At 51.2% G+C, this 10,492-nt stretch overlaps 1 protein-coding gene across 1 annotated transcript in view; it reads right to left on the bottom strand.

The window, feature by feature from the left end:
* The window catches only part of PPP1R7 (protein phosphatase 1 regulatory subunit 7), a 25,854-nt gene that overhangs the window by 9,507 nt on the left and 5,855 nt on the right, over positions 1–10,492 (bottom strand). The window contains exons 4-6 of the mRNA XM_034642740.1: positions 9,600–9,716; positions 8,694–8,798; positions 5,140–5,226 (exon numbers count right to left, since the gene is read on the bottom strand). Of these exons, the coding sequence (XP_034498631.1) occupies positions 5,140–5,226; positions 8,694–8,798; positions 9,600–9,716 (309 nt within the window). The remainder of the gene's footprint in view (positions 1–5,139; positions 5,227–8,693; positions 8,799–9,599; positions 9,717–10,492) is intronic.

Genomic DNA, 10,492 nt, shown 5'->3' with positions numbered 1-10,492 from the left:
AGAGACAGCCAGCGAGAGAGGGAACACAAGCGGGGGGAGTGGGAGAGGAAGAAGCAGGCTCATAGCGGAGGAGCCTGATGTGGGGCTCGATCCCATAACGCCGGGATCACGCCCTGAGCCAAAGGCAGACGCTTAACCGCTGTGCCACCCAGGCGCCTGATCTTTCTCTTTCTTACAATGAACAGACAGACTTTATCATTAGAAAATACAACAAAGCTATTTCTATTGTAAAACAATGAATCCTGATATTTATGTATTTTTGTACATAAATCTTTGAACTTCTCATCATTTTGTTAGGGTCTCGAGGCCCTGAAGACTCCACAGAGCCCGTGTGCCGACAAGAGTCCCACCAGGGTCCACGGAGCGCCTGCCACAGCACAGACCGCATTCCAGCAAAGGCTCTGCCCACCTGGCAGCCCAAACGCCACATCTCACTGTTTCAGTGTGTTTTAAAAATTAATGAAATAGAAAATGTTTTCTGTTACTTCTTACTCTGTGACTTGCCTCTTCATGCTCTACCCCGTTTTTTTTTTTAGGATTTTATTTATTTATTTGAGAGAGATGATGGAGCAAGTGGGAGAGCACAAGCAGGGGGAAGGGCAGAGGGAAAGGCCGAGGGAGAATCCCAAGGAGACTCCCTGCTGAGTGTGGAGCCTCATGCGGGCGGGGCGGCGGNGGCGGGGGGCTTGATGGCACGACCTGTGAGATCATGACCTGAGCTGAAATTACCACTTGGATGCTTAACCCACTGAACTACCCCGGTGCCCCTCTACCCTGTTATCCAATGGCACCTCTGTATGAGCTGTGTTTAATAGGGATATTAACCTTTAGCTCACATATTTGCACAAGCATGTTTTTCAATGTTACCTACAGGTGGTCTCTGTCCAACTAACCAACTCTCCCCTCCTAAGTTCCTTCCTCTCTTTCAACCAGGCGTGTGCCAGACACTATTCCTGGGGCCAGTGAGGTAAGAGTGAGCAAACAGACTCCTCTGCCCTCACAAAGCTTATGCATTGCAGTAGGTGAGAGACAGAAAAATAAAATTAAATAAAGAAACAGGACTCCACTTCAAGTGATGGAATAACTAGAGCTGGACTTGCCTTTTTGTCGTAAGCTGGAAAACAGGACAAGTAATGTGAAACCACGGTTTGCGTACGTTGGACAACAGGCAACACAGGACAGTGACTCCTGAGAGCAGGAGAACAAGGGAGGTGAGCTCTGTGCTCACCTGTGGACCACAGGGGAAACCCAAGCACAGCCTGGGGGCCGCTCTGAGTTGAGGCAGTGAACGCAGTTTGGGGAGGGAGAGGTAGCTGGAATTCCGGGAAAGGGGTGAGCTATGCAGGCGCACCTGGTGCCCCCTGGAATCTTGGACTGAAAACGGACTGTGGATTGGCCCAAGGGCAGCCTCCAGAAGCCATGAGCTGGGCCAGGCCTGAGCTCACTCAGGCAAAGGACACGTTTGTGCTCCTACCACCCAGAGGTGGAGACTTTGCTAAATGCCCGGGGCATTCGCTCCACACCCCGGGAAAGGTCACAGCCTAGAAACAGAGCAGAGAAGCCTCAGAGGACAGGCTTCTTAGACTCACTGATAAAGCTGAAAACAAAAAGGATCAAGCGGTGACTCAACGGTCTGCCAGATAAAAAGTCCAACACACTTTAAAGGAAAACAACAAAGATCCAGAGTCAATAACTGAACATCTCTCTCTTTTTTAAAAAGAGATTTTATTTTTATGTAATCTCTATGCTTAACATGGGGTTTGAACTCACAACCCCAAGATAAAAGTCGCATGCTCTACCGACTGAGCCAGCCAGGCACCCCAATAACTTACCATCCTAATGGACAACATCTAATACAAAAATCACTAGCCATGTGAAAAAGGAAGGCTCTAAGGGAAGCACACATATAAAGAGAGAAATAGAATCTACAAAAAGAGAACCAAATATTTTTAGAGTTGAAAAATATAACATCTGAGATAAAACGTTGCGTACATGAGCTTAACGGCACACGAACATCACAGAAGAGAAGGTCGTGATGCCACAGACACAGGCACAGAAGTCACACAAACGGGAGCGTACAACGTAAAAGGCAGTGACCCAGAGGCCACGTGCTGGACAACATACACATCACTGGGAGTTTTAGGAAGAAACTGGGGGAAGGAGGGGCAGAAAAATGTTTTGAGGAAATTATTTTCAAAAGTTTTCTGCATTTGACTTTGAAAGCAAAGCTATACATTCAGAGATCCAAAAAGCTCAACCGCACATGACATGCAAGCGGCAAGAAAGAAAAGTGACGAAAAGAACATAAAATAGCAGCTGGAGGGAAGAAGATGCATTGCACACAAAGGAACAAGGACGAGCACGACGCCGCACCTCCCATCAGAAGCAGCGTGAACCGGGGCCCTGCAGGGCGTGCACGGCGCTGTAAGGCCACCCCCACCACACGCCGCATGAGGACTGCACATCTCTAACACTCCCCTCAAGAACGAAAGCAAAGCAAAGAGACTTTCCAGATAAATCAAAGTTGAAAGAATTGGTTTACACCATGAAGCACAATAAAAACATTAAAATTCTTCAGGAGGAAGGAAAACACCACAGTGCAAACTACACAAAAGAATAAAAAATGCCAGAAATGGTAAAACAAGTGGGTTTTCTTGTTATTAAATTTCCTTTGGGGCACCTGGGTGGCTCAGTGCATTAGGCATCTGACTCTTGATTTCGGCTCAGGTCGTGATCTCAGAGTCATGAGATGGAGCCCCGTGTCGGGCTCCACACTGAGCGTGGAGCCTGCCTGAGATTTTCTCTCTCTCTCTGCCCTTCCCTCCGCACGTGTGTGCTCTCTCTCTCTCCAAAAAAAACAACAAAAACCAAAAACTAATTTTCTTAAAAGATAACGGATACAATGACATATCATGTGGTTTATAACCTATCAAAAGTGAAACATAAGACAATATCAGCTGCTGGAGAGGAAAGGAAGCATGTTCCTGTAAGGGTCTTACGTCGTATGTGATGTGGTGTGATATTACTTGAAGGCATACTGTGATAAATTAAAAATATACTTTGTGATTCCTAGAATAGTCACTAATAATAAAATACACAGACATAAGCAGATTATGTCAACAGTGGAAATAAAATGGACTATCCCTAAAATAATACCGTTTTCCCCAATCCAAAAAGAAGACAGGAAAAGAGAGAAAAAGGAACAAATAAAAAACAAATAGCAAGATGGCAGACTTAAACCCAACCATGACACAGAATGCAAGTAAATGTAATCATATTAAATACAAGTAGGGTACACACCTCGCTTGAAAGGCAGAGATGGGTCAGACTGGAGAAAAAAGCAAAACCCCTGTGTTGTCTACGAGAGACACATTTAAACTTATCATGAGGACACAGGCTGAGTAAATGGATGGAGAAAGATACCCATGGGAACAGTAATCAGGAGAAAGACAGAATGGCCAGATTAACACAGACAGGTAGACCTCAGGACAAGAACAGAAGGCAGTGAGGAAAAGGGACATGCCATTGATGGACAGACAATGCTTCAGGAAGACACTACAATCCTACATGTCTACGCAACTAATAAAAACCTTCATACAAGAAACAACAGCTGATGGAGCTGACAGGAGAAAGCAAGTGCACAGTCATAGCTGGGACATTTCAACATCCTTCTGTTGGTCATTGGAAGAACAAATAGAACATCAATAAACAGAATTAGGGTGATAAAAACTTATGAGGACTGGCTTCCCATTTCTCCTCCAGAGACTAGTTAACAGCTAAGCACACCCCACGTGTGATATGAGCACAGAAGGGTTTGAGAGATCCTGGTTTGCAACCTCCCCTCCCGGAACGCACAATCCTACCTGCTTCCCAGGGTTGCTGTCATCAGGAGACGAGAACAGAGAGCGGTCTGGACACCACCAAGCACTGTAAGCTCGGGCTCATTTGTCTCTATCTGGGGTCTAAGCAGCAGCTCCTTTGGTTGTGACAGGGCCGGGACTAACCAGCCTGCCTGCTTCCCCAGTGGCTGGGGTGCCCCGCTGGCCCCTACCTGTGGTCTCAGCACCCCACAATCCCACGCTCTTGTCTCTTGGCAGGGCACGGAGAAAGAATCACACATTTCAGAAACACAGCTTCAGAATCAGCTGGTGTCCCTGTCACCCAGGCCCTCCGCCACTGGGTTCCTCACTTGTCCCTGGGTTTCTCTGTGTGGTTCCCTGGCATCTCCAGAGCCAAACCCCTTTGCTCTGATCCAAGCAGCCTATCCCCAGCCACGCCCTCCTGCAGGGGTAGGCGGCACATTAGACAAACGTGGCTCACTGGTGCCCCCAGACTGAGACCCTTTTCTTTCCTACCTCTCTAATTCTGGGTCTAGTGTCCCCAGATTTGCTCTGGCATCACAACCTGCCACTACCTAAGACTCAGTGCTATTAATAAGGGGCCAGGGACATTTTCACAGCAGGCTACCTGTGTTCCAGAGAACCACATAGGATGTGAGCAGGGTCTGCAGCACAGCTGGACAAGGAAGGATCGTGCCTTAGACTCAGCACGAATCCTGCTCAGACTAAGCACATCCAGGACAACACTCGGCTCATAGCATCACAGGGTCAGATGTGTGCAGCGCTCCCTGCGGGACCCCCAGCCTGGGGACAGGCAGCACACACACCCACGGGATCCTGATGCGGAGGCCTCAGCTCAGTGATCATTTCAACGCCTTTAGAGGACTCAAGAAGTTAAGACTTCCTACATCCTGTTTCTCTTCCTATTGCTTCTTACTGGCTCTGCGATACGACTCCCCCGCACCACACATCAGAGAAGACTCGGCAGAGTCCAGGAGGACGGACTGCACAAACCTGGCCGACTTCTCCTTCTGTGGGCATGTCCGCAACGAACGCATGAGCTCCCGGGCTGGGTTCGGCAATTCCAGGGTCTCCCCATGTGGAGCAACGTGGGGCCTGAGATTCTGCTCCCGTGTGATGCCGACGCACAGACAAAGCCAACACCGAACTCCACGACCGTGCCCGCCCACCTCACCCCCCTGGGGGCTCCGGGGCCGGCGCTGCTGCCCTCGCTCACAGCACCCCACTCGGAGGCGTCATTTCAGCAGAAGCAACATCCACCCAGCGCGCATCCACTTACCCAGAACTCCTGCAGCTCTGTTAGATGGCTGACGTTTTCAATCTTTTTGATTCTATTTGATGCAATGTCCAACATCGTGAGTTTGTTCTAAAACAAGGAGATAAGATTTTGCCTGGATCACCTCAGTTCAATAATGACTGTGACCACGCGCACGGTGTTGGGCGCCAAGCTTCGTGCTGGGGGCGAGCCGCCTTCTCTACCCTCACGGCATGGGAGTGCGCTAACAGGTCGGCAGTGCGGCCCCCGCTTCACTTGCACACAGAACCCTCACAGCCACCGCATGGAGCACTCAGCACCACTGGCACGTGATGCTCCCAGCCCTGGACCCCTGCGCACCAGCGTCCCCGACCTGGTGAGATGTGTGGTCCTGGAGGAGCAGAGTGACACCCCCTGGAAGCAGGGCAGGCCTGGGGCTCGGGGCGGGCTTCTGGGCGGGCTCTGAAGAAGGGGTGAGACTTGGAGTGACCTCTATTCAGCCTACCTTGAGAGCACGCGCAATACGTCAAAAATAATCCTCAAAATAGTAGTTATGTCTTCACTTAGACACGAGGAGCCTGGGGCTCGCCAAGGGGAGGAAACTGCCCAGGTACGATCAGAGGTGGCAGAAGGGGCACTGCTGGCCCCAGGCCGTGCTCCTGGAGGACGCCCTTCTTCTGGGAAGAGGCGAACGCCCAGGTGCTGAGGGAGAGCGGGTCGGGAGCCGGCCTGGGATTTACAGCTGACAGAAGAGAGCAGAAGGGGCGCTCGGCCCTGTGCAGACAGTGTCCAGAGTGACCAGGCAGCCTCTGCAGGCCCACGCTGGGTCTCCTGCGTCTAGCCTGTGCCCCACGGTCCCTGCTCCTAAGAACGCTCAGCAGACACTGTCTTTCCAATACACATCAGCTAAGCCTTGGGAATATTTTTTTTAAAGCTCAGTTTCAAGATTTAACAGAGCTGAATAACACTGTAGTAAAAATGAAGTCTGTTAAAGCTTGCGTTGCTTGCTGAACCAGGTTTAATAAAAAGAACCAGCAGATTTTTCTAAAATCCAAAGGGAAACATTTAGAAGTTGGTTGACAGCCACCGATAAACGCTCATTCCCTTCTCGTCCACCCATTTCTGACTGTGGATCCCTTCTTACATTTTCTGCTGCATTCCTGGGATTCTAATTCCAAATCCTCCCAAGTTTTAAGGGAAAGTTAAAAACTGTCTCAAAATAAAAACAAATCCACGAACACACACACCAGCCCACAGCCGTGCTGACTCGGAAGGGCTCTGGCCCTGGTCTGACTCTTTCGGGCCCGCCTCTGCCCGTCTCCTCTGCCCCCGCAATGTCACCCAGCAAGAGCACTGGCCAGGCACCCCCCAGGAAGCCCCGGGGTCCACGCCGCGTCACATGCCAGCTGGGCACAGGCATGCAGAGGAGCTCCTCTGAGTGGCTTGTGTTGGGCCCATCATGTGCGCTCACGTTGCTGTGAGTGCAGTGCGACAGGGAGGCTCCTGCCTTAGGGGCTGGGGGGTCTGCAGCAAACAGGGACTTAGGGGAACTCGGCAGAAGAGGGCGGGTGGCAGGCAGTGCCAGGCTGAGGCCGCCACCGCAGCTATCCCCAGCCCCCTGACCCCGTCCCGCGGTGCTTGGCGTCATCAGGTGTGCGTGTGGGGACACAAGGAGGCTTTGATCGTGCCACGAGCCCCGTACAAGGGCTCAGCACCAGGGGCATTGGGGCCTTACAGGACTGGTCCCGGGCCTCTGAACACAGGGACTCTGCTAAGCGCTCCAGCTTCTTTAGGTGTAAGGGTAGCTTGTGTGATATTTCTAGTTTTTTGAGAGAGGCTTGAATGGTTGTGTATTTCCCCATTAGGACCCCCCTTTGCAGTACCCCATAGGTTTTGGGGTCTTTTTTTCTGGGGAGCTAGACAGTGTTTTGAAAGCTCATCCGAAAGCAAACCAGTAGAGAATTGCTTAAAAAAAAAAAAAAAAGAGGGACCAGGCAGGGTGGGGAGCAAGCACAGCTGACGGGGCGTGCGCCACGCAGTGACACACCACGGACGACTGTGCGTGCAGGAAGGAAGCCACAGCGGGGTGGGGGTGCCCCGAACGCTGGGGAAGGTGGCATTGCCTGTGGTGCTGAGATGGGATTTGCCATTTGGGAAAAACATATGTTTATTTCCTTACCTCCCAGAACAAAAATAAATTCCGCATCAATTAAGAGAAAAAGCTTCAACAAACATTTGATCTCCAACTGAATGAAGCCCTGAGGAGACTGTCACATTGGACCAATGACACATGTTCTAATAACATAATTACCTTTAAAACCACAACTGCCTTTACCTTTCTTTCTTCCTTCCTTCCTTCTTCTTTCTTTCCTTTCTTTCTCTTTTCTTCCTTCCTTATATATTTTTTTTTTCCGGTTTTGTTCAGAGTCCCAACAATGAACTGGAGTTGAAGCCAGACTGCAGTGCAGCACGCCTACCAGCAAAATTCTATACTCTCGCGTCTTCCCCATTTGCTGGGGACCTGCGCTCAGTCACCCATGCTGCAGACACCACCCCTGGCCCACCCTGGGGGGCATGGGTGGGGAGACCCACAGCTCGCCGTGGGCGTGGGCCGCTCAGGCTGGACACCCGTGTGCACGGACTGCCAGCTGTGCTTTCACGGCCTCCGTAGAGTCTGGCCTCTCACAACTGTGCCTCCACTCAGCGTTTGTACCGCTCGAGTGCAACTGGCAGGTACGCCAGTCTGGTAAGCTCTCAATTTGACTGCAAGGCGAAGGAAGGTGACTACACTTACCACGGGCCAATTCTACCTCCTCGAACATTCTAGATAGTGGTAAAATGAAACTCAGAATGTGGTTTGCCCTCTGAAACATCGCTAACGGTCTGACTGGACTCCGGGGCTGAGGTGCTGAGGCCAAAGGAGACTTTACTAAGACTGAAATGCTAGGTTTACAATAACAAAAGTAACCATATGGTTACCTTTGCTGGCAATAAACAAAACGGAAAAAAAAAAAACCCAGTAAAATTGAATGAGAAAAAGTACTTTATTTGTCTTGAATACTGCAGGGAGGAAAAGCAGGCTCACCCACAGGCAGCTGAGAAAGGCAGGAGCCAGTGCTGCCTGCCTGCCCCGCGCAGCACATCTAAGGCTGTCTTGTGCAGGGCAAGAGCAGGGCTGTCCCTGGGAGGTGAACAGGCCCTCCGCAGCCCTGCGAGGGCGGCTGAAAAGCAGGGAGGAGGAAGAACGCGTGGGAACTCAGTTCAAAGCTGAGGTCCCGTGGCCCCTGTGCTCTGGAAAGCTGTGGGTCAGGAAGTGCAGGGCCAGGAAGGCCAGGAGACCGGCCAGCCCTCTGCAGGATGGGGTGCCTGGGAAGAGGCAGTGGTGCTGCTGGGGACCACAGGGTGCGCCCCGCCCTGAGGTACTGGCGCTGGCCCGCTCCACGCTCATGCGGAGGGAAAGGGAAGACCGCATGAGCTTCACGCGAGCGGGGAAGGTCTCGACCATAAGCCCTAGAGGCAATGAGTCTTCAGACCAGGCCTAACCCGCACCGCCCCCGACAGACGAGCAGACGTCTTACATTGTTTTCCAGGCCCTCGATGACCTCGATGCCGTTGTGGCTCAGGTATAGCTCTCGAAGGTTCACCAGGCTCTGCAGACCCTCCATCTTGGTCAGCCGGTTGCTCTGCGAGAGGGAGGGCCGATAGCCGTCAGAACAGCATGGAGGGGAGGAAACAAAATGGCTTTTAGGGAAGGAAACCTCTTATCTTGAAGAGGCCTGACACCAGGACACTGCATTCCAAGTGTGCCAGAATGGAACTTACTGGGAGAGAGGTGTTAAGATTTTGAGTCTGTTGCACTGGCTAAAACACATGTGTGAGTTAAAGGCTTTTAGGTGAAAAACTCACTTTTTTAGATGTGCTTGGGCAAGGTCTACCCCCGAAATTTAATAATTCAAAAATGTCAAATCCACTGAATATTTTAAAATGAATTACTTCTCATTTCTCTAGTATATATTGTAACTCAAAGTATACGGTCCTTTTTTATAAACAGTCTGCAGAACGTCTGCTTTACGAAAGGCATAAGCAGTTTGGGGAGACCTGCCACGCCCAGAACTCGCCATCACACGTCACTTTGAGGGCCTGGCTCCGCTCACCTGCTTCCAGCAGAAAAGGCAGCGTGAACCCTGGCATACTCAGGTGCTTGCCCACTCGCAAACACAGGGTCTGCTCTCCGTGCAGACGCGGAAGCTTCCAGCAGGAGTCAGACACTTCAGGAGGCCTTAGCACAAGCCCAACCTTCTCAAGAGACCCTGTGGCTGGGAAGCACCCAGGGAAGGGCATTCTACGTGTACGGACGTGTGAGTGTCTGAAAGCAAACATTTCAACGGCTCCCTGGTAGTGAGAGGAGCGCTGACCCTGGACACGGTGGAGGACAAACGTGCAGGGTGCTGGGCGGTGCTGGCCCAGCGAAGGCGGGTCAGTACCTGCATACTCAGCACTGTCAAGTTGGTGAGTGCGTCCAGGTTCTGAAGCTTAGTGATCTTGTTTTTCCCCAAAAACAAACTCTCCAGACTGGTTAACGTGTCGATGTTTTCGATCGCCTATGAAAAAGACAGAGTAGCAGTTAACACTGTGTGGCCGAAGAGCTAGACCAGGGTAGGCAAGGTGCCTGGGGCCCTGGGATGTGGGCAAGTTACTTTTCCACTCTGGAAATTCTCCAGTGAAATCTCACTTAAAAGGTGGATAGTCCCAGGCCTTGTCCAAGGCTCGAGGTCAGGGGACACCCACAGATGAGCAGTCCCCCACTAAGTGCTAAAGTTCTGAGTTGACACATATCATGTTATTCTGCGTAGGGTTTGTGAAAATGCATTCCAAGAGCCTAGGTCTCCCCAGAAGCAGCTCTGACTTCAGGATGCCACCCGGGATTCCTGGGAGCAGTCGTCCCAGTTCCGTGGCTCTCTGTGCCCTGTCTCAGGATCCACAACCCTCCTTCTCGCCAGGATCCTGTGCTCCTCCAGTCAACCGTCAATTCCAGAGCTGTGCAGAGAGCAAGTGGTCTAGTCAGTCTGTGCCACTAGGACGTGCTAACTAGACCTGCTCCCTTCCTGAGCTCACTGCTGCATCTCAACAGCTCACTGCCGGCTTTTCCAGCACTAACCCACGCGCAAGTCCACAGGTAGGCGTGTCCCACCCTGCTCATCCCAGCAGACTTGAGGATGGGGGTTCAGGAGGAGGGCATCCTTAACTGCTCTTGCCTACGCTGGTCTGTGACGAAGCACCCTTCTCCTAGGAACAGTGCAGAGATACTTGATAAAATGCCGATGCTCGGGCCACTCTTCACTCTTTTTTTTTTTTTTTTTTTTAAAAAAAAGATTTT

Source organism: Ailuropoda melanoleuca, chromosome 2, assembly GCF_002007445.2.
Source record: "Ailuropoda melanoleuca isolate Jingjing chromosome 2, ASM200744v2, whole genome shotgun sequence".
In the NCBI taxonomy this organism is placed as follows: domain Eukaryota; kingdom Metazoa; phylum Chordata; class Mammalia; order Carnivora; family Ursidae; genus Ailuropoda; species Ailuropoda melanoleuca.
The sequence above is the reverse complement of the archived record's forward strand: the minus strand, read 5'-3'. Positions and strand labels throughout refer to the sequence as shown.